The 25,193-nt window shown below is 35.1% G+C and overlaps 1 protein-coding gene across 2 annotated transcripts in view; it reads left to right on the forward strand.

Moving 5' to 3' along the window:
* Window positions 1-25,193, forward strand: part of astn2 (astrotactin 2) — a 339,835-nt gene that overhangs the window by 213,051 nt on the left and 101,591 nt on the right. For both annotated transcript variants that reach the window (XM_028462826.1, XM_028462827.1), the window contains exons 10-11: window positions 2,080-2,217; window positions 24,637-24,787. In XM_028462826.1, coding sequence (XP_028318627.1) covers window positions 2,080-2,217; window positions 24,637-24,787 — 289 coding nt within the window. The remainder of the gene's footprint in view (window positions 1-2,079; window positions 2,218-24,636; window positions 24,788-25,193) is intronic.

The raw sequence follows: 25,193 nt of genomic DNA on the forward strand, positions 1-25,193 counted from the left end.
CGTTATTCAACCAGATATTAAAATCCCACAATGTCAAGCTGTCAAAATTAAAAATAAATAAATAAATTTAAAAAAACTTGATTTAACACGTTTTTACTGCCTGACTCTATAGACGCATTAAGCAGAGTTGGGGTCAATTACATTTTTCAGTTACTGTTATGTTTTCAATTACCCATGTTCAATTACAATTGCAGTGACCAGCATTTTATTTTATTTTTTTTCCTCAGAAAAGTTGATTACAATCACGTTGTCAATTACAAAAGTTAAATTGCAATTAATCACAATTACTGAGCCTGAAATAAACAGCCTAATAAAAGGTAACCTTCCTCTTGTGTTAGCTTTCTGTTAGCATCTCTTACGATAACAGGTCCTAAATCAGCTATAAAATAAACTAAATATAATATCTATCATCTAATTTCTTTCCCATCTATTGGTTACCTTGTTAGGCTTCCTAATCAATGAAAATACAAGTTTTAATTTATATTTTTTCAATGGTAAAACGTGGGAATGCTTGACATCAAATGTAAATTTTAACTACATATGTGTAGAACTGTAAATAGAACTGTAACATGGCTCCCCAATTTTGCATCAAATTATAATTGATAATTTCTATAGAATTTTCATGGCAATTACAATTACAAAGCCTATTATCTGAACGTAATTACACTGTAATTACAGTTATGACAGCCACCGATTTTTTAGATTGCAATTACAATTATAATTGACCCCAACCCTTATTACCTGCTCTTATAAAAAATAAAAAGTAAATAAATCTCAGACTTCCTGCTGTGGTCATTCATCTCCTGTCAGCGCAAAAAAAAACAACTGAAACAATAGATTATTTTGACGCCATGCAGCAAAATTGCGATTAGTACACAGGTCACAGAGAAAAACCCATGTTTATTGAGAAGGGAGCGTTACTGATAATTAGTCCAGAAAGAAACAAGGCCACCACAGCTTTATCTGATGTGTTTTCCACATCATATTCCACATCCAACTGAGGCTGAGGAAGACTGTGTTTGAGTACAATTGAATAGTTGGATTTAATTGTTATAATTGTAACATGACATGCTGATCAGAAATAAATTACTTAAAAAAACAAAACAAATATTGACATGTTATTAGTTAGGGGAATTAGAAACATCATGCATGCTGTTTTTTGTCATCACAAAACAATAAATGCTATAATCCATTCTGTTTTGAGTTAAGTCAAGATGTATCAATTTTCTATTTTTGCGATATCGAAAATTACAATATTGCCTACATATATATAAATATATACATTTTAAACCTAGTTTTTTTTTTTTTTTTTTTTTTGCTACTTCTCAGAACAGCAGGACAGCATGAATAGCGCAGTTTGATGGATTTCTGAGTGTGTTCTAACTAAAACCGAACAATTAATTGCATTATTATCGCAATATCTTAAAATGCAATTTTCTAATCGCAAAAGCTGAATTTTTTTGTATTTTTTCTTGTCCTGTTTTGTACGGTCCTGTTAAGTTCAGAGAGTGTTTAAGAAGTGCAGTCCACATGTTTACATGTTTCATAAAACGTGATACTGTATGTTGACGAGGTTTGTTTGCTTTATTGTTGTAATCTGCACTTTAAAATTTATATTTTATATTTAGTTAAAGTTTAAATCAATCTGAAATTGTTTATTAGGAAACAGATTGATTTATTACTTGTGTTCATTGAAAAACATTTCAAGAGGCCCTTTTAAAAATAATCGCATATTAAATCGCAATATTGAGGGAAAAAAAAATCGCAATTTCATTATTTTCCAAAATTGTTCAGCCCTAGTTTTAACCCAGATCTTCTCCTAAACAAGCCACACTACAGAACTTACTCACACATGCTGTCCCTTATAGGGAAAAAAGCCAAAAGTGGTACATATTGTGCAGCTTTGTTAATAAATGAGGCTGTGTGGCATTTTGCATCACCAAATTTAACCCAGAATTAATTTTTTTATTTTTATTTTTTGTCTGACTTTATTTGAATTAAAAATATCTAGATTTATATTGTATATTTTGAAGAAAAATATCGAAATGTGAGTTTTGTCTTGTGATTGTGCCAACACAGATCACTCTACACTCTGGGTCAAGGCCTGTGGCTGCCAGTCAGTAAAAGCTTTGTGGTGCCACCGGTGGAGCTGTCAATCAACCCCGTCGCCAGCTGTAAGACAGACGTACTTGTTACTGAGGATCCAGCGGAGGTCAGGTGAGTCCGACTTAACCTGACCCAAGACCCAAATGTGCAGCAGCGATCAGGAAATCATCCAAACAAATGGACAACGAAGCACCATTAAAACCAGTGGTTCTCAGAGTTTGGGTAGCGACGTCATGACGAGGGGTGCGGGGAAAGAAAATCTCTATTATTTATTATTATTACTTTGGTGATTATTTAGTTTGATTGGATTAATAGGTTTTGAGATAGCGCGAGTGGGGAAATAACCCAAGGTTGGATTCCAAAATAAAAATAAAGTTGCATAGTCAAAAATTGTTTTTATCCCAAGAAAGAGTCGCCTTTATACTGTAAATTAAAACAGAAATCAGAATGATTTCTTACATTCCCACATGTAGTTTTAGGCCAATGAAAATAGTAAAAAAAAAAGGTTGTTTTTTTTAAGTTTTTTTTTTCAAGAGACTGTCACCCAAGAACCAGTGCATATACTGTAGATAACTAATCATTAGTGATTTGAACAGTCTATGTACATAGCTCAAAGCTGATAAAAATATATATATAGGGAGCTGAGACATATGCAAAATTGTTTCATGAAGGGCCAAACATGTTCGAACCCAAAACCCCAAAAAACTTATTTTTCCAATTTTGATTTGCTGACATGTCCACCAGATAGGATGTATAGCAGATATTTTGGTAACACTTACATTATTATACATTATTATTATATACATTATTAGGGAACACCTATTAACCATTAATAGTTGCTTATTAGCATTAATAACATCTTGGCTCTTAATTCGTCATCATTAATGCCTTATTAAGTACTGATTAATGCCTTAGTTTCGCAGTTCAAACAGGGTTAGGGTTAACGTTAACCATAACCCTAGCATGTTGAGATCGTAATTCATATCCAACAATTTCCTTACTTATTACTAATAAGTAATAATTCTGAGGTTATTGAGGGAAAACTTACTGTTTGTATAAGAAGGCCATGCAGAATAAGGCATTAATAAGTACTTTATAATGACTAATTAAAAGGGCCCATGTTACACTAAATCAACTTTTCCATGCTTTAAATCATAAAGTGCTATTAGGGCTTCATACACATGCCCAAAGTGTTTTTTTCATTGATTCCCTCAATCATTAGTTAGAGGGTGATTTGCTCCTTTCTTACTGCAGGGTGAGCCCAAACACCTCGCTCCAATTTGATGACGCGTTCCCACTTTGATGACGAATTTGACGCGGCACTGAGCTGGAGAAGCCACGCCTCCAGGAAGCTCTCTGCCGTGATTGACATATAAACAGACACGCCCACAAAGGTGAGCATTTTTGCGTCCTTCGCGCAGTGCTATGTATGTATTTTCTACAGTCTATGTATGTACCAGAGGTCGCCCCGCCCCCACGCTCTGTCTCGTGTTTATAAAGCAGCATGAGCTCGACTACGGAATGGGTGGGCCTTACGTCACTGTGCGGCGAGGAGGAAGTCCGTGTCCTGTCTATAGACACGCCCACTCGTGAATATGCATAAGTAGGCCACAAAACACCCTGTTTGTGTAGAGTTGGTCATTAAAGTGAGTTTTCAGAGGCTAAAACGCTGGAAAACAGGCAAGTTTGGGAAAATAAAGCTCAAATACTGTGTTGTTGGGGTTCTTAGAACAAATGGAGATGGGTGAAAAATAGCATTACCTTTGAGGGACCTTTGAGTCAATATGTTACTAATTTGCATTCTAATAAGGAACTAATTAATGGTTAATAGGTGTTCCCTAAACTAAAGTGTTACTGTTCCGGAGATATTGGAAGCAGAAAATGGACGAAAAATAAGAACGCGCGAAAATCGACTGAATGATCAACAATTCTGAATTTTTGGAAACCGAAGTGCGTGGGATGTCCTGAAAATGAGTTGAAATGACATTATAAAGATTATTACTGTTCAAAATATCTGTGATTGCACATTTTACGTTATTGTCCTGAGTTTAGAGGTTTCCATCTTTTCCAATAAACATTCCATTTTTTGACCCAGTTTTCATTCATTGAAAAGGTCTGAGAACCTGTCATTCAAACCAACTCTAGTTTCTCTACTATGAAGCGGTAAAAATAAATGCAGACTGCCCATGTTGTGTCAACAAGGTTATGAATTTGGCAACTCCAGAGTACAATAACCAAATATTGGCAACACATTTTTTTATGTTCTTTACTGCCAAATGATTCATGGCCATCAGAGGCTGGCACACACCAATGTAGCTGACATCAGCAAACATGTCTGAGCATCAGTTACAGATTAAAAGCATCAGCCGACATCAGCCCTGGACCAAAGTGTAAAGTTATTATTACACTCATCACAAATAACATGGAAATGCAAGACAATTTATCTTGCATCTTTCATCTTTTCGAGACACTGTTTTGATTGTTTTCTTTAGTACGAAGAAGAAGAAAAAAAGACTTTCAAGTTTGTTATTCAGAAAGTAAAAATGTTCCGTGTTCCACTGATTATGAGAAATTCTGCTTGAAAGAAATTCCAACCTTGTGACCCTGGACTGTAAATGGATATTTAACTGGTTATTGATTTGAGGTGACCTCGCTGAGCTTTTGTTTTCTCAAAGGGAATCTTATTGCATTCGTACTCATCACTTTTGTGGTATTATTTTCAATCTGAAAAAAGTTAGGTTAAAGTGGGAGGTTATAGCAATACTTCATTTTAATAAGTAGACTCAGGTCATTACATAAGTCACATTTATATACTTTTGCTCCTATTGATTTAAACCCAATTTCAGAATATGTTTTCTTAAATTAAGCCCTTAAAAAAATCACATTGGTGATCTTTTAAAATTAGGACTTGAAGAGGACTAATATTGGCCAGAATCAAAGCAGTTGGACAGTTTTTTTTTTTTTTTTTTTTTTTTGGTGGTCAAGATTATGCACCATTCAGGCAAATCTTTTCTGACGTGAAAGGAAAAAACAAACTTTTTTCTTCATTAGAAGAATCAGAATCATTTTGTTTGTCATGGCACAAGTAAAGCACAACTATTTAGAAAAAAATAGCCCCTCTCATAAACAGTGAAAGACAGTGTAGAAATAGTACTATATATACTGTATAAGGGCCAATATGAAATAAAAAGAAAAGAAAGGGGTGGGATGGACATCGAACTGCAATCGCTAAGACACTAAGCTTTAAAAATAAACCAAAAAAAGTTGTTTTAGAAAGGAAAAGGAAATGATATTCATCACTTTGTGTAAATAGATGAATATATACAGGGTTGTCGCCAGCACTGTTGAGCGTAGGGGCCCCCGACGTTGTAATTTCATCATGACCAATTACACAAATAACTTTTAGCTTTAAAGTCAGGCTGGAACAAGGATTAAAAAAAAAAAAAACTTTAGCTTTATTTCACTAAATTTGGTCCTTTGAGAGTTATACATTTCAAATTTTTCCACGCCAGCGGCATTCACTCGCGCACCTTCTTATGCTGTGAAAAATTCCTGGTGAGAACCCTGATGTATGAATGCAGATCTGATGGTAGTACGACATGCTGTTAGGATGTTGAATGATGTTCTTCTGTTTTAGTTGATGTTTAATAGGTCAAAAATTTCACTTTTTTATTTTTTTTTTATGAAGGGCATTGTTTTATTTTCTTGTGATTTTTGTTAGTTTTCTTGTGATATTTGTTGGGACCCTATGAAAAGCACTAATGGGGATCCTATTTCAATAAACAAATAAACGCAGCTATTTACATATGAAATAAATAAATATTATACGGTGAAAACCGAGTGTAACAGCTGTTCCGCTAGTATTTTTTATCATTAGTTACTCATACAAAGAAAGAAAATAATATATGTGTTTTTTTTTTATATTTACATGTATCATTTCTTCAGTATTTTACCGCCAGTTTAATCCAGAATCTAGGTCAGCCAACACCTCTTTGCCCAAAAAGTGCTTAACGAATTTCCATAAATGTCATAAATTCAATTGTAATGCAGAAACTGAAAAAAAAAATAAATAAAAAAAAAATGCCGTACTCACAAAATACTTGACTTAAATGGCGAAATTAAAAAAAAGTGAAAGTAGGCGATCATTTTGAGTGTTTTTCACAGGCTTTGGAGAGACGCTGGAGCGTAGAGCTCCCAAGGCGATTGAACACATGCTGATCCTGATATAAACAGGATTCTTGCATGCCATGATTAATTAGCTAAAGAATGGCATGTACGTTGAGCATGTTGTAATCAGTAATGGTGAGTGGCAGGAAAAAAAAAAAGAAATAGGACATGGTGCAGATTTATGGTTTCATAGATATTTCATTTAGCGCTATGCGTTAGTTACTCAATCCACTCGGGGTTTCATTGCCTCTTTTTTTTTTTTTTTTTTTTTGCAAAGAGATAAAGTCATTATTTCAAAGCAATTATCTCTTTTTTGACTACAAGTTGAGTGTGACCATTGCGTGACGATAAAGAGCCTAAAGTATTATACAATGATATGGCAAGTGCCAAGTTGTTTAGCAGAGAGCAGGTACTTAACGTTTATTCTGTAGTGCATGAGAATTATCTACATATGGGAGCAATTGAAATGATTTGTCAATAAAACACCCTTGAACGACAAAGATGTGTTGATTCAAACAGAATATGTTTCAGTTTTGTGTTACATTCTGTATCTTGAGTTAAATCAGTGGTTCTCAACCTTTTTTGGCTGTTCCCCACTTTAAACGAAGGTAAACTTAAGCCCCACCTGCGTCCATTGTCCCCCAAATAATAAAAATATAAAAATTATAAACTCAGGTTTCCCGCGGATCCTTAAAAGTTATTGAAAGGCATTAAAGTCATGAATCTAAAGTCATGAATCTAAAGTCATGAATCTAAAGTCATGAATCTAAAGTCATGAATCTAAAAATAATGCCTTAAAAGAATGTAGGGCAGGATTTGAGAAAAAATGAACATTCATTTTAGGATTTTCACACTTTTCTCCCTATTGCCTTGAAAAGATTGTGTGATATTTTTGGTACTGCTGTTCTGGGTCCGATTTCCTCACGCAGTTAAAATGACGCTGGTGCGCGTTCTCGCCAGCTTGGAAATAAACCGGAAATAAAGAACAATGAGAAGAAGATGGTTTGGAGACTGAAAGAAGACAAAGTGAACTAAACTACTGTTTAGTTCCACAGATGTATGCAGAGGCATGTGCACAGGTCTTGCAGTGAACAGTCACGTGAACGGAGAGTAAATAAATAACCATGTCACAGTTAAAGTGCGGATCGGGCCGCATTTTCTTGTCCGAGTCCGACCAGACAGTGAAAAGCTCATTTTTTTCTTAAAGAAATGACATATGTACGTTTGTTTCAGTGGTAAGCACCGATTTTATTAACAAATAATTCAATTCAACTTTATTTATACAGCGCAAATTACAACAAAGTAATTTCAAAGCGCTTAACAAAATATAGAGTCCATAGTAAGAAAGAAAAAACCCAACAAGATCCACATGAACAAGCATTTAGCGACAGTAGGGGAGAAAAAACTCCCCCTTTTTTATAGGAAGAAATCTCCGGCAGAACCAGATAACTGTTAATGTCAACATCAGATCAACGCATGGGTAACAAGCAAACACAAACAAGAGACACGCAAAAGACCTTTTGGAACCATTTACATAATCGATGTATGAAAGATAAGGATAATCCATGTAATTGAGCAGTAAAAAGGATGTTTCAATGGTGTAATCCTTTAAAATTGACCTTTTCTGCTCCATTCTCCTTGCCCCGCGGATCACTGGTCAGAAGTTGCGTCCTACAGGGCTACATCAGCTGCAGCAGGAAATGAAGAACGCTGCGCACAAACAACACTATGTCACCAAACCCGACCACCAGTTCTAAATATCTGTCTGAACCCGACCCATACGCTGCCATTGGGTCCCGTCAGGGTTTGGTCGGGTATCCATCCATCCTCTAGTTACAGTATCAGCTGTAAACAATTGATGCGTCATTAAAATGTCTTAAATGGATGTTTCAAAGTCTTACATTTTACCACATAATAAGTAGGATTTTATGATTATAATTAGTCTCACATTTCAAAATAAATGGTGACATTCATTTTTTTTTTATTTTTTTTTTTTAAATGTATTTAAATTTAGCGAAACTTGCCTGTCCAACAAAGCATTTTCTTAATGTTGTTTTTTGTTTTTTTGTGTTGTTGGTTGTTGTTAGTTTTATAGATTTCTGGCTATTTTTGTAGCCATCTTGTGTTTTTGGAGAGATTTTGATTATTTTAATATGTTTTTTTGTGTATTTTACTGTCATTTTGTGCATGTTTGTGTGTTTAGTTTTGGGGGCCTTAAAAATTAAATGTCTGCACTAGACACTAAACAAAAAAAATTTACCCTAACCCTATGTAATTGATGTGGCATTGAAGTACATTTAATTTCAAATGTCTAAATAAAAAGTCTTAAAGTCTTAAGAACCCTGAAACTAATCACCTGCATTAACAAAACACAAATGTAAAAGTGCAGTCGACAAAAATACAGGAAATAAAGAAACATTGTTTGCAATCTCTGACAAAAAGCTTGAGAAAGCAAAAAACTAAATTCAGTGCACATATGAAATAAACTAACAGGGGACAAGTAATATAATTTTTCATAATGCAAGTAACATATTTCATGAATAAATTAAAACTCAAAAACTCAATTAAACTAATAACCTGCATGAAAACCAAATTTAAAAGTGAAGGTTAATAACTTGGGGTCTATTCTTCCATCTGGACTTTTTTTGCACACCTGTAGTTACGCACCTCTCTCCTGCGCGTGTTCTCCGGTCCAAGTTCCTGACACGCCCACCACGCGTAAGTCGAGGAAAAGCACGTAGTGTGTGAATAAAGGTGGTCTGAAGCAAAGGAGGCGAACTGCAGCATTATGTCATTTATTTGGGTCTGTCTAGAAATCACGGAACAATGCTTGTAAATGTAATTGAAATCCGAGAAAATTATAAAGTACATTTTTAAATTGAAACGCCTTCGTTGATAAAACAATGTAACAGGCTGATTTGATCAGATTATTGATCAGATGATTGCAGTGTGAGAGGATCGGTCACATTCTTCTGTCCGAACCACAGTTAAAATCTCTCCTTTTTTCCCTTCATTCTAACGACAGATTAACATTTGTTTGTGTGATTTTTTTTTTTTTTTAAAGTTCTTTCATTCTTGAATTCAGAAATGATCAGTGCATCATCATCATCATCATCTGTCATCAATACGGGACCTGTCGCTTTAAAGCGTGACCATGTGTGATGCGCTGCAGGTTTGAGGAAATAACCTTGCAGAGTCCTGCTTTAATCCAGAGGAGACTGAGATGTTTGCAGTGAAACGGAACCATGGCTTCCTACATAATACGCAGTTTTAAATATAAATTGTTTAATGCCTTATGGAGCTGATGTGAACGTGTCCGAACAAAAAATGAGCCTCATTTAAATATGTGTGGGAACCGTTTCTGGTATCCATCGTCTCATTTCACCAACCTCCGCATATGACAGCTTATCTTATTATTTACTCTGTCGTGGATCAAACTGTGGCTGTACGTTGGACGACGTGGACGGAAGTCTGTGTGTCAGTTTTACTTAATCCAGCAGCAGCAGCTGAGGCACAACATGGGTGTGCACGGGTTATCAACTACACGACACACAACCTACCATCTCTGCAGAATAAAGAGTGGATGGAACGGATAAAATATGATAAAATGTAACACACTTTGTACCGTCTAGAACTGGTAAATGTGAACGTATATTAGAAATGCTGATGGTCAATCCTTTGGCGTGCTTGTGTGACTCCCACCGCCCCCATGACAGCGTGACAGTGTCATTTTGGATAGATTATTTCCGGGAGTCTCTTCCAGGGTCGCTGGAAGTATTTTTAATCAGGAGATGCTGTGATAAAAATTGGTTGTTTTTTTGTTTTTTTTCGGACAAAAAACCTATAGGCCTATTCAAAATACATTTTAAAAATTAAAAAATGGATTGAGATCAACACACACACACACTTACTGTATAATATCGTATAAGATTTGTAAATATGGTCTATGGCATTTTTTTTGTAATTGTCTGTTGAAAGAAAGAAGAAAAAATAATTATTGATTAATCAGCAGTGCACAAAGTATAATTAATGTGCTGTAGTTCATGTTGTATAATAAAACATGCCAGTTACAGTAAAAAAAAAAAAAAAAAAATAGGCTACTTTTTTATTATCTCCCTCTCACCATGAGAAGGTGCTGGAGCACCCCCAAATCCCCACGTCCCGCAGCACCGGTCTGTGTTGCTTAAAATGTAACTAAGTACAAACTTCTATATAATGTTTCACCTTATCAGGGCGCTGCACTTATTCCAGGTTCAGAAGCGCGTAAGAAGAAAGGAACCTAAGCAGACAGGAGAATACGCGTATGGCCAGATTTGAATGGGAACACCCACTATTCAGGGCTGCTCCACCCACAGTACGCAACTGGGATGAAGGCGCACAGCGACTGACTTAAGTATACGGGGATAATAGCGCACAGCCAAAAACAGAGCTGCTGTGCAGCTTTTTTGACTTATGCGCATGGGAGAATAGTGCCCTAATAGGTAATAAGTCGAAAATACAGGAAATAAAGGAACATTGTTTTCAATCTGTGGCAAGAAGCTTTGAGGGGGAAAAGGAAATTAAAAAAAAACAAATGTAAAAGTGCAGGAAATAAACAATATTTGACAAAAAGCTTAAGAAAAAAAAAGGAAATTCAGTGCACGTATGAAATAAACTAAAAAGGAACAAGTGGCATCATGTTTCATAATGCGAGTAACATATTTAATGAATAAATTAAAAAAAAACTTTAAAAAACTCAAACTACTTGCCTGCATGAAAACCACATTTAAAAGTGTTAGTTAATGACTAATAGTTATTTAGTCAAAACATACAGTAAAATAAAAGAGCATTGTTTTCAATTTGCGGCAAGAAGCTTAGGAGGGAAAAAAGGAAATTTAGTGCCCGTATGAAATAAACTAAACTAACAGGGAACAAGTAATATCATATTTTGTGATTAATCAAAAACTAAATTAAACCAATCACCTGCATTAAAAAAAAAAAAAAAAAAGTAAAAGTTCAGGAATCAAAAATGCAGGAAGTAAACAATATTTGACAAAACAAGCTTAAGAAAACAAAAGAGGAAATTCAGTGCACGTATGAAATAAACTAAAAGGGAGCAAGTGACATCATGTTTCATAATGCGAGTAACATATTTAATGAATAAATGAAAAAACTACTCACCTGCATGAAAACCACATGTAAAAGTGTTAGTTAATGACTAATAGTTAATTAGTCAAAAACATACAGGAAATGAAGGAACATTGTTTGCAATTTGTGGCAAAAAGCTTAAGTATTTTTTTCAGTTATTTTAAACGATTATTCAAGTGTTACCCATTTTATTCCCGGTCGCTTATCTAATGCAGTCTAATGATTTAATGCTCTTTTAATTTCGGCTACATTTCTAGTCTTCTCCTTATTACTTTATTTGTGCGTAGGTATTTTATTTTGTGTTATTGATCTCAGAAAGGCATTTGACATGAACTCACCACACACTTTGAGAAGCACTGAGTTAGATAGCGACGAAAAATCATATAGGATCCAAACAGCTTGACTTTTAAAGTATGAACTTGAAGACGGTGAAACAAGGACAAACCTCTGCGTGACTGATTAAAAGTCCACTTCAGCTGGAATGAGCAGTTAATGTTCTGTATTTAGTTGACGATTAGTTCCTGTAGCTGTTTAGAGAATGTCAGTTTGTCATGAATAATGCACACAACTCATTACCCAAAGCATCTTTTTTTGTGGGGCAGCCTCATGGGAGTCAGTATAGAGCTTCTGGCTGATGCACTCATCCAGTGTTTATGCAGGCATTAATGTAGTCAGTCATTATAGACACGTTGATGTGAAGAATGCTATAATGTACTTGCGGTTGAAAAAGACGGCGTTTCTATGGTGTTCTAGGCTTGCAGACATTACCCAATTATTTATTTTTTTGCCATGAGAAAAATAAAGTAAATTGTTTGTCAAGGTGAGAGTCCATGTTTGTTCATGAGAAGGAAATCATCTCATTGAGTAGAATTGTCTTGAATAATGTCGTTTTAAATGAACAAGGTTCTGAATACTTACCTGTTTAATTCAATTACTGGAATTTAGAAAGTATAGCAAAAGCATAATTGCTGTAATTTTTAATTACACGCAAAGCTTTAGATCACAGTTGTTTACTCTGTTACTCCACCGTGCTAATTACTAAACAACAGCCACTCTAAAGCCCCTCTATATGCTCCACTTTCCTAATGAATAAATATAGATCCTTCTATTTGTTATCGTGAGATCTTATCATAGACGTTACTGCACAGACTCGCACACCTAATTATTCTGCTCTTCTTTTAACTGGTCATCTTAGCAGATAGAAGTGAGCGATACAATACAAACAATTCTTTTTGTTCTGCATTTTTAACTCCTACTCATGCTTCATTACTTTTCTAAAGGAGAGACGCTAGCTGTGTTTTCATTACAGTTTTTTGCAAAATAATAAAAAGCTCATCCCTAGAGACTTTCCTGGGGAACGCTGGAGCTCCAAACCTCCTTATAACACTCTGTAATTCTTTATGTGGCAGTAATAATTATTAAGTATAATGCTAAGAAATGCCTTGGTCTTCTTTTCTGTCTACATGTACCATGCCATGTTTTCTCTGAGAGAAGTGGTTATGTGACCAAGTACGTCACCAGGGCCGGCCTTCCTGCTAGGCAACCCAAGCGGCCGCCTAGGGCGCCATCTGCTGGAGGGGTGTTAAATTGCACCCCCCCCCAAAATAAAATAAAAATACATATAATAATAACAATAATATTTTAAAACAGTATAATGAATTTGAAACACACCTTATACAATCACTGTACATGTTTTTTTCTTATTAAATATTAATATTAAACATCTGTAACTATACCTGCTGATCTTCTGCCCATTTTATGATATTTTATTCAATTCAATTCAACTTTATTTATATAGCGCAAAATACAACAAAGTCATCTCAACGCGCTAAACAAAATATAAAGTTCATCGTAAAAAAGAAGAAAGAATCCAACAAGATCCACATGAACAAGCATTTAGCGACAGTGGGAAGAAAAAACTCAGCCATCCGCTTCGACTGGTTGGGGTTAGTGAACAGAGGGACAAACAGTATAGGATAGAAGGAAGTCCATCCAAGTGTCCCAGACTAGTTGAGCCGCGAACCATTGATCAGTCCATCCTAGTGTTATTGAATTTCCTTTCATGTATTTTACCTCCCTGATTACATTGCCTTTTTGCATGTGTAGTAATTCTTGTTCTATTCTATATAATTCTATTGTGTTGTGTGCACATTGTGTTCTTTGGTTTTAATATTGTTGTTAAGGTCAAACATTGAAAGGAAATGTTGTTCAATGGTACCAGTGGCCAAGTTATAGGGGAAAAGTATTTTTTGTTTTGGTTGTACTGAGAGTGTGGCGGTCTCAATTTGTTCCTTTTTCTGTGGAGTTCTTGACCCCAAATATGACCTTTGGCAAAGGTCAAGGTCACACATTTAAAGGAAATGTTGTTCAATGGTACCGGTAGCCAAGTTATAGTACTTTGACCCTACCAATCTTTTTACTGATAGGTCGTACAGCTTCGGTCCGTTGTAATAAAAATACTCCACTTGAGATGAGCTTTTCATAAATGTAAGCATTTGAAGCTCCCAAAAATGTTGACTGCACATCCTTGACATCGCCCCTATGAGATGACATACGTGTCATTAGTGCTGCATTAATAGCAAGGGAGGAGTTACACAACAAAGGAGTTGTGGAAGAAAAATTATAATAAGAATAATAAGAACTTCTACTGGAATAGTATATTTGGCAATTTTCAGTTGCCAAAAACAATAATAGGAACTTCTACGAGAACAGTATTTTTGGCAATTTTCAATTCCAAATTCATGTATTCAATAAGTAGATTTTATATATATATGTATATATATGTTTTTTTTTTTTTTTACTTATTTCGGTGGGGGTTGGCATAGTCAACTCTTGCATTGGGCCTAAAGCCGGCCCCATGTGTTACGTCCTGCGATGTGTAGTTAAGGAAAAAATGTGTGAAAAACCACTATTAGTTTTTATTCCACTATTTAAGCTTTTTTCCAATGGTAGCCTAATGGAAACACAGCTATTCATCTTTTTTAACAACCAGGATGTATCTCAAGGTCAAAATCAAAAGTCAAAATTGGCTTTATTGTTGATTCCACGGTAGAGAATCAAAATAACTGCTCTCTGCTCGAAACATTTACAAACACAAAAACACAGAATATATAAATTATGAAGACAGAACAAGTATTTACAATCTGTACAGTGAGTGTGCAGATATGAAATATGATATATATGATATATATATATATATATATATTGCAGTAGTGCAGAAGTAGTATTAATGAAATGATAAAGTGGAAGGTGTAGATCTATCAGGTCTATCCTTCTTGCTAGATTAGTTGTTGTTGTGAATTGCTGATTCTAAACTGATTATATTATAAGAGCATTTTAGTTGTTAGGAGGCTCGGATCTTAGAAAACTACATACCGGTACATTATTCTACAGTAGATATTAAACAGCATACACAACACACAGGCACAACCCTATCAGGAATTGTTACTCAGATATATTTCTTTTCCCACCCCTTGAGAAACACTGTTATTTTATACAAACAGCTCAAACATTGTTACTCTTGTGTAAAGGCAGCACAACACCTCCATAAAACACTGTTCTTCTGGGTGGATTGTGGATCAAGAGATAGGCGTTATATCTACAAATGGAGAACACGAGGGACACAGAGAGGCGTACTAACAGATGTCAATACAGTATGTGTACTGTATGTAGTTTCCAAATGAAACTACCATGTTCTTATATGCTCACTTAAATTCTAATAATTTATTTTGTATTTGGTTCTGTACATTTTTTTTTTGTATAATTTATGGAAATTGTTCCATTTGTGTATTAAGATTACAAGGGGAATTATCTGTCATTTGTAAGAGTAGTTGTCAGGGTTGGGGTCAATCATAATTGTAATTTTGTAATTGATCATTAATTGCAATTACGGCATAATTACAGTATAATTGTATTTATAATTTAGAAAATCTGGTGCAGCTTCGATGTTTCAATCTGCCACAATAATGTAATTTAAATGAAAATACCTCAAGTTGAGGGCGATTCTCAGCTATTTTTAGGTGAGATTAATTATTTACAGAGCATAATTATTTTATCACACAATACATTTAATCTATTGATAGCCCTAGTATTCCTCTCTATACCAGTAGGAGCTAGATAACTAGTATTAGGAAGACCTTGAAGTGACATAGACATTAAACAAAGACATTAAAAGCAATAAAATAAACAAACTGCATTTATTTTTAGTAATGATTTCTAGAGTTTGCTGTCAAACATAGTTTTCTACTAAAAGGCTGTGGCTGTTTTTTCTCTTTCGTCAGCAGTTCCTAATCTATTTGTACCTACTGGTAAGTAAATAGGAGCAGAATAAGCAGTGGTGCCTCAAGTCACAAGTTGCAAGGCCAAAAAAAAGGCAAAACATACTGTAAGTTATTACAGGAGTATGTTTTCACCCTATGGTTTGTGTTGGGTTTTTATTAATCCCATTTTTAAGCTACTAAAGTGAGGTGATTTGTGGTAAAGACTCAATATGGGAGATGACAAGAAAAACCATCTTGCTTTTACTTGTACTTCACACTCCTGACAGGGAAATCTGTAAATTCAGCTCAGACATATATTAAAAAAAAATTAATTGAAAGAGTTTAAAACACAAACTGATAAAACGCAATTTATATTTATACCTCAAGATTTGGCTTTCATTCTCTTACAACAGGGGTGTCAAACTCATTTTCGTTCATTGGCCAAATACGGTGCAGTTTGATCTCAAGTGAGTCACATATTTTATGCGGGAAATTGTGCTCTAGTTTACACTTCTACGTATACATAAAATACAAAATATGTAAGAAACCATCAATGTCCAAGCAATGTGATAAATATCTGTCCAAACAGGATCTTCACTTTGAATTTGCTGAATATTCTGACCAATTTCTATTTAATTAATAGAAATATAATTTGAGAAAAATGTAAAGTTTTGTAACAATTTTGAGTTTATTCAACAGTATAATATTAAAAATAACTACAATCACGCGATATAAGCACTGGGAAAAATGTGAGCCCCTGCAAATATTGTTGAGTTTCATTTACACAATGATTCATGTTTTTGCCAAACCCAGTGGCAGAGAGACAAAGGAGGAAGCATGAGCGATTTTCAAAATAAAGTCCATTGAATGAAAACTCAACATGCAAAAATCACTGATCAATGACGTTCAAAGTAGAGAGGATTAGGAAACAAACCTAAACTAACTAACAGGTTGCTAAATGGACCAGGAGTAACACTCCTTAAAGGGGCGGTATTGTAAAAAAAAATCACTTTGTAATGGTTTTGCTACAGTGGTATGCATCTCTTTATCCTCATTCAGAGGGCCAAACTTGAAAAGTTCTGTTTCCTTGTTATTCCACATTTTGTAAAAAGATTTTCCCTGCGCGCTGACGTCAGCGAGTGGAAACTCCTCCTCTGGAGCAGTTCCATTTTTAGTACCCGTTATATTGCCTCGTATCGCCTTTGACTTGATCTGACATGTTTGTGACCCAATACGACCCAGCGGTTGGACAAAGCAAAACATCGTTGTATCACCTTAATGTGACTATTCCTGTGGTTAGGAGAGGAGAGGAGGAATACAAAGTGAGTCAGCACCGTTGAGTCAGTGTTTGAAGCAGCAACTGACTGACTGCTGCCGCCACATACACACAATGAAACAGTGTTTGTCTGACTCACAATCACAATTGCCACTTAAACAGCCATGTGTTTTACTGTAATGTGCAGTTTTCTGGCTGAAAACAATAGCAACATTGTGTGGATAGCAAAAGAACATTGCTTTGGTGATCACTGATCTACCTCGCAAGAGCGAGACATTAAGTCTGCGTCTACAGACACGCCTGACACTCCTGACCAATCAGGAGCTTTCCCCAACCATGACGTATTCAGAATAATGAAAAAAAACATGAACCGGAGACAGATGGACAGGCGCTCTTCTGCTGGAATACAGCGCCTGTACTTGGGGTCCTGGTAAAAGATGCGAGCGCAGATCGTCCGAGCGCAGCGCCGAGCCGCAAATAAAGCCACGCCACTCTCTCGATAATATAGAGCCGGTGAACGGGAGTCTGAGGCGGCGTGTTCAGCAAGAAACTCCAAACTTTATTCTCCATTCAACCACACTTCTCTATAGCCCTCTGACATCACAGTGCACACACTGAGTCACACCAAAATACATCCGACCGGAAACACCGACTTCCCAACACAATAATGTTCCCCTCCACTTCGCAGTCACTGGGTGAATTATGAACGTAACTGATGGCCACAATATCATTCATTGTATGAACACCATTGGCAACAGAGAAGCCCCTCCCCTCGGCGCACTCAATGCGCTCTCTTCCCAACTTGTTTGGACTCGCGGCCAGAGCGTTTTTGACACCGGTGACAAGCGTCTGATTCAATGAGCACAAGTGTCCGACCAGGGGCGTGAGGCACGATTTTAACGCCCGAAATGCGTTTGGTGTGAATGCAGCATAAGAAATTCACAATGTGAATGCTGTGCTAATGCACGAGTTGATGACTTTGATTAGTAATCACTTTCAGTGATAGATACAGGATGATACATGGTATATCTTTCATTTAATATTTATCTAGCAAGTAAATGTTTTGGTTCCTGGTAATACGTCAGTGTTAAATTGAGGTTTTGGATGTGCTTGGATAATAAAAAGTTAGCATGTCCTTCGCAAAGCAGTTATTATTTAAAGAAAAAAACCTTTGGAAAATGAAATTAATGAAATAAAAACTTTTCTTTTAAAACAGTTTTACACTTCCGTGACAATAAAAAAGTATGTCCTTGAAATCTGTTTTGCTTAGAAAACTTTTTTTTTTTTAATATTATTTTCTCACAGATTTGTAATACAACCTCTCTGCCCCACTGGCTCTGATTAGAATTCTTCATTTTCTGTTAGTCACACAGTATGTCAACAAACGTCTCGAGAAAATGGCGTTACATATCGATTCAGAGTATAAACTGTATTTCTAGACACACACTGGTGTCGATAAGTAAATATTAACCACTGACTCCCAACACTAGTGAGTAATGACCTCACAAACTGTGATCAAGTGAGCCATCAGCAGATGTCAGCACCAATAATTGAGGTTCAGACTGAGAAGAAAATAAGAGGCTCATAAATCCATTACTTTGCAATTCAGATCACTGTCAAAAACTTGTTGTTTTTAATCATTAACGTGATACATCAGTCTTTATTTTATCACTTAGATGGACTTGCTTTTGTTTTGTTTTTTTTACCCACTAGATTTCTCCTCATTGATTGTAAATGGCCTGAAGTAAATACACTCGGTTCAATGACGAAAAGGGCTGATGAGAGTCAGCATATTTTGCAAGGAAGCAGGAACAAGAGCATTAATCAAGTGCAGGGGCAAACCAATACAGGCACGGGTAATAACGCTGGAGCAAGCGCAAAGAACTTTGGGCTGCATCGCTGGGTCATTCATCATCTGGAAAAGCAAGAAGCAGAAAAGGAGATTCATAACAAGTACATTAGTCAGTGTTTAGATGCAACCAATGGGTTCATGGTTCCAAAAGGAGATGCTCTTGATGAGCTAATGATTGAGGGAACACGTCTGGGTAAGGTACACAGCAGGATTGGGGTCAATTATAATTGTAATGGTGTAATTAATTACAATTATGGTGTTAATATAATGTGTTTCACCCATTCCAAACCCATTTCAACTTTTTCAACCTTATTGCTAATGTTGAGCTATTGCTAGGCTAATGCTTAGCTAATGCTAACTTCATGGTTTTGCTAGGCTAATGCTTAGCTAATGCTAACTTCATGGTTTTGCTAGGCTAATGTTAATGCTAATGCTAGGTTAATGACCTTGCTAGGTTAATGTTAATGCTTGGCTTACGCTAATGCTAGGTTAATGCCATTGCTAGGTTAATGCTAATGCTAGGGTGATACTAATGCTAGGTTTGTGTTAGTGCTAGGCTGATGCTAATGCTAGGTTAATGCTATTGTTAGGTTAATGCTCATGCTAGGGTGATATTAATGCTAGGTTTGTGTTAGTGCTAGGCTGATGCTAATGCTAGGTTAATGCTATTGCTCGGTTAATGCTATTGCTAGGTTAATGCTAATGCTAGGGTGATACTAATGCTAGGTTTGTGTTAATGCTTGGCTGATGCTAATGCTAGGTTTATGCTGTTGCTTGGTTAATGTTAGGCTAATGGAATGCTAATACTATGCTAAATTAAATTACAATTATAATTTAACGCAAAACTGGGGAACCATGTAACAGTTCTATGTACAGTTCTACACATATGTAGTTAATAATTACTAAAATATGTTTCATATCAAGCTTTCTAACCTTTTACCATTTAAAAAAAAAATAAATTGAGGGGTATACTGACAAAAAAAGACTCAGACGCCCACACAAAGAATATTAATGTCTATATTTTAATTGATTAGGAAGCCTACCAAGGTAACCAATAGATAAGAACAAATTAGATGATAGATATTATATTTTATTTTATTTTGCAGCTGATTTAGTACCCGTTATCATAAGAGATGCTAACAGAAAGCTAACACAAGAGAAAGGTTAAGTTTTATGGAGTTCTTTATTTCAGACTCAGTGATTTTGATTCATTATAATTGAACTTTAGTAATGGAGAACATATTTGTAATTGACTTTCTGAGGATAAAAAGTAAAACATGGATAATTGAAGATGCAATTGTAACTGAAAAATGTAATTGACCCCAAACCTGGTACACAGACATTAAAGGAACTGATATGATGAAATGTATATAAATGTGTAGACCACACGTGTCAAACGCATGGCCCCGGGGCCAAATCCGGGCCTTTGGATCATCTAATTCGGCCCGCAGGAGAAAGTAAAAATGTCAGAGAAAACATGAATCAATGTGTAAATGAAACTCAACAATATTTACAAGCAGGGTTTAAAATTAATACCTGCCACTCGCCAAATGTGGGTAAAATGATGTTTTGACGAGTAAAAAATATAGGTTACTTGCCATTGGCAGGCTCCTCCAATAAGGTTGCTTTGCAAAATATGTATAAAAAACAACTTTATTTTAATATAAGAGCAGTGACAAAAACTAAATAAACAAGGGGCACAATTACAAACATACTTTGTTATATAATTGCACCTTACTAAAAAAAACAATCAGTGAGCAATTTGCTATTTAGTGTTTCCAGGAAAGAAGTTTAAGATTGTGGTTATAAAAAGTTTGTGTGCGGGTAAAAAAAAATATTTTGGCCGGTAATAATTTCACAATTCTAATTGTATACTCTGTTTGCAGGTGCTCACAGTTTTGCTGCTGCTTATACTGCATGATTGGAGTAATTTGTTATGTTAAACTGTTGAAAAAAACTCTTACAAAATCTTTAAATTTTCTTTAAATTCTGACCTAATATTTCAAATTAAAATTAAAGATCCTGTTGGAACTGTTATATATTGTTTTACTTATTGGTTGAATATTGTCAGTTTCATACATATTTTGCACCTTGTAGCTACGCATTATTTTTCTAAGCAGCACCATCTCCGTTATGTGTTTGCCTCAGCATTTATAAAGATTGGATAATCAGTAAAATAAAGATAGACAGAGACATCCTAGGAGTCTCAGACAGTAAATATGGTTTGAATATGCAATAAACCGCAAAGGCTGGGACCCAGCTGTCGTTGTTACGTAACTTTAACAACCAACTCTTGGGTCAAAATATCGTATATACAGCAAAATCAACATAAAAGTATTGGATTCTTACCCTGACTGTTTAAACAATGCAAGTCGCCTACATTTGCACAGTAATTTGAAGGAAACGCCAAACAAGTAAATGCAATCTTGACTTGTTTTTTTACAGATTAGGAAAAAGTGGGAAATGTACAGGTATCATGTAGAGAAACAAAGGAGCAAGTGATTGTGATATTACTCAATTTTAAAAAAAATGTGAGCTCCATTTGTCATTATTTCTACACTGTCTACGAGGAAGAGGGGAATTGTTTACTGTAGAAATCCTAGTTACATGCAATGGTATAGTGCAGGGTTTATATATATATATATATATATAATAAATCTATTTTGCACAATGCAAGGCAGGAACAGGAATAAAACTCAAAGAGCTTAAATAAAAAAATTTTTTTTTTTCAAATTAAAACATCACACGTAATCTCAAACAGTTGTATTTCTGTACTTTCAATATATCAAATATAAATCTAGCTAAAATTATAATGCAAAATCAAAGTATTAGAGCTGGTGCATATCTTCACTTAGTGCACTAATAGTGGCTACTCTGTATTTGTAACAGTATAACAAACATGGTTAAAAAAAATAAATAAATAATTATAGAGCAAAAAAGTCTTGGGGTTGTCAACAATGTATCATTTAAAAATGGGGTCTTGACAAGAAAAAGGTTGGGAACCACTGGTTTGGTGACATCAACCCTACATAGTCTTCATTTATTATGCATTTTATTATTTAAAATCAATAAATTAGTATATTCAAATAGAGTTGTGACCCCATTCGAGAACCACTACATGAAGCGATGTGATAAGTACTGTACATAACTTCTGGAGTTGCCCCAATGTTATTATTATTAACTCTAGACAAAATCCAATGGCGCAGGAGTGGTGCTCATAATTACTGATCCCAAAAGTAATGCTAATTATCTGCAGCACTACTTTATATCAGAGCACAAAAGCCAACTCTGCCAATCCTTAAATCACTTGTCCAAAAGGAAAGTGAAGAATAAATAGAACTTAATGAAGATATGTTAGATATTCACTTAATCACAGGGTTAATTGCTCAGTTTTGAAGTGGTTCTTTTCACACACAGGACTCGAGCAAATCCCCAGATGCGAGTAAAACAGTGATGTGTTGTATTAAATGGATAACCATCTCAAAAGTCTGTATAAATCAGAGCTAATTTTCATGTGTTAGCTTTGTTTTAGTGGTGCTTAGCGTAGTTACATAACAGTAAAACAGCTCCTGGGTGTAAATTTTACTTGCTCAACCCTAGTTTTTTTCTCAAATGGATGAGCATATGTTAGGTATGACTCACACGTGTAATACAGAGCTTTATTTTGTGCAGAAATTTCAATTATGAAACAAAACTGGGAAAATAAATTAATAAACAAAAGCCATCAGAGTGCAATGGTACCAGGATCATTCACACTTTAAATTAAAGGCGAGGAAGAAATATCTATCCTCGTTAATAAAAAATACGGTAATGAACAGTAAATAAAATCACAATGGAATTTCCAATCCAGATCCGATTTGGATGAAACTTGGTGAGGTCATTAAGGAACCATCTCAACATAAAATGTCATAAAAATAGAGATATAAATTTTTGAAACTGTGCCAATGATGAGCGACAGGGATTTTTTATATTTTTGAAAATGATCCAATTTCAGTATATTGATCTGGATCCCCTCCAAACTGTAATGGATTTTTTTTTTTTTTTTTTTTTTTTATGGCATAAGGTCTGTCTTTGGTTAACATTTTGTCAAAATGTATTACTTTTGATGTCATCCTGCAAACAGACAAAGAAACAAATAAGTAAACGCCTGTGAAAATAATACATCCTAAAAAAAAACTGAAAATGTATAAAAGTGTATAAAAAAACTGAAACAAAACATGAGAACATAAATCAAGTATTTCTTCATGAACCAGACTAACAATAGACTATTGTTAACTTATACAGAAATGAATTTAATGCAATAAAGCTAAATCTGTGATTCATAATTTCTACTTAAAATGTATAAGAGAATGTCTCAATTCTATTGTGACAATAAAAAATAATAATTTGATCCTTCCTTTGATGTCCAAGTTTACTTTTAATTATAATAAATGGTTTTCACACGGCCCCCGCAACCCTGAAAAACAGGAATAAGCGGGACTGAAAATGAATGGATGGATGGGTTTTCACACGGCCCTGGAGCACTGCTTTATATTAATAATTCAAAAAGTAAAACTAAAATGATTGTTTCTTGACTACTTCATTTTAGTAGCGTCCTTTCTTTTTTTTCAGTATTCCAGATGGGGCAGGTTTAAAAGTTGTCACCTTCACTTCCATTCAGAACATTTGATCAAATTCTGTTCAGGAAGAAAAACTAAAACAAAACTTGAACTCTTATTACTGTATACCTTTTATTTCTATTTCATTAAAGAGGGATTAACTGGGTTAATAATAGAACAATATATATAATACTGTAGTACTTTCATTGGTCATCTTTTCATTGGCGCTGCATTTATAAATAATACTTTCAAATACTATCATTGCTAGTTAAACATTTGTACAGTGTCCATCAGATAGCATTAACCATTCTTTGTGAAGACCGGATTTTATTTCTCTATTGCTCTCACATATCATAAATCACTGAACATCCAGGGCATGATAATGTTGTTACATGCACAAGTGGTTTTTGGTCATTAATTGCAGGTGGCTGAATATAATCCCTAATAACACTGCAAGCTTACAGTATTAGCTTATGCACAAACATGTGTAACTTCTTCAGCTGTTTAACTACAAGCACATGGAAGAATGCACTTCAGATGATGAGGGATTATGAAACACTCTAGGATTTATTTTCACTTAACGCTACAAGGAATGGTGTTAAAGGGATCCTCCACTGTTTTTACAAATGTAGCCTGAAACCTTTGAAAATGTCCTTATTATGCCTAACAAAACGCATTATTTTGCACCTTAGTCGTTTTTATTAACTTTTAAAACCGGGACTACTTTACTCTGTGTGCCGCCGTGTTGAAATGACGTCATTGGTGACGTGATTAGCCCCTTTTAGCCCATTGAGTTCTATAGGAGTTGAAGCATACAGGATCAATGAGCAGCTTTTTCAGTCAAAATGACAACTTGTGCTGCTTTGGGTTGCTCTAAAAATCAGTAAAACTTAAAAAAAAATGATGTAAACCTCCTTTATTTACTGAGAAATGATAAATTAAAACCGCGACTCATTAATGGCGTCTACGAAACAACAGAGTGGGAACTGTCGCCCCCTGTGGCCACAGATTTTTTCGGGTCACTGTAAAATAGTCCCAGTTTTAAATGTTAATAAACCGAATATGGTGCAAAATATTGCGTTTTGTTAGGCATAGATCTTCTAATCAGGACATTTCAAAGGTTTTAGGCCACATTTGTAAAAACAGTGGAGGATCCCTTTAACTCTTACCAAATTAGTGGTGTGTTAGCATTGTTTGAAATATATATGTGTGTGTATATATATATATATATACACACACATTGTTTTCCAGGGAGGAGGCCATGATGTCCACGTACTTTGAGACGGTGGAAGACCTGCTATCCTCCTTTGGGCCTGTACGTGACTGTTCCAAGGATAACGGTGGCTGCAAGAAGAATTTCAAGTGTGTGTCTGATCGACAGCTGGACTCATCTGGATGTATGGTAAGCACATGTTAGGTGGATTTATTTTTGCGTGTTCTTCTTCCTGACCCGTATCACTCACTTGTACAGTATGTGAGGTAGTGACATACAGTTGGAGAACTTAGTAGCTGCAACTTATCAGATCAGCTGGTGGTTGTTCTGGCTTTAAATCAGTGTTAATTTCATGAAGCAAAAAAAAAAAAAAAAACTCTCATTTGGCAGATTAACTAAATGTCACAGTTTTTCAACCATGGGGTCTGATGATTGAGTTAAAATGCATAAAACAATCCCAAAATAAAAAGTAAATGAGGCTCTGTCATTCAACTATATCAAGCTTTAACCAGGTTTAAACACAAGTGTAACAGCAACTTCACAGTAGCTTCAATTGTCTGAAATCAGATAACTACATATACATATAACTACATAT

The sequence above is a fragment of the Gouania willdenowi genome, chromosome 12 (assembly GCF_900634775.1).
Source record: "Gouania willdenowi chromosome 12, fGouWil2.1, whole genome shotgun sequence".
NCBI classification, from domain to species: domain Eukaryota; kingdom Metazoa; phylum Chordata; class Actinopteri; order Blenniiformes; family Gobiesocidae; genus Gouania; species Gouania willdenowi.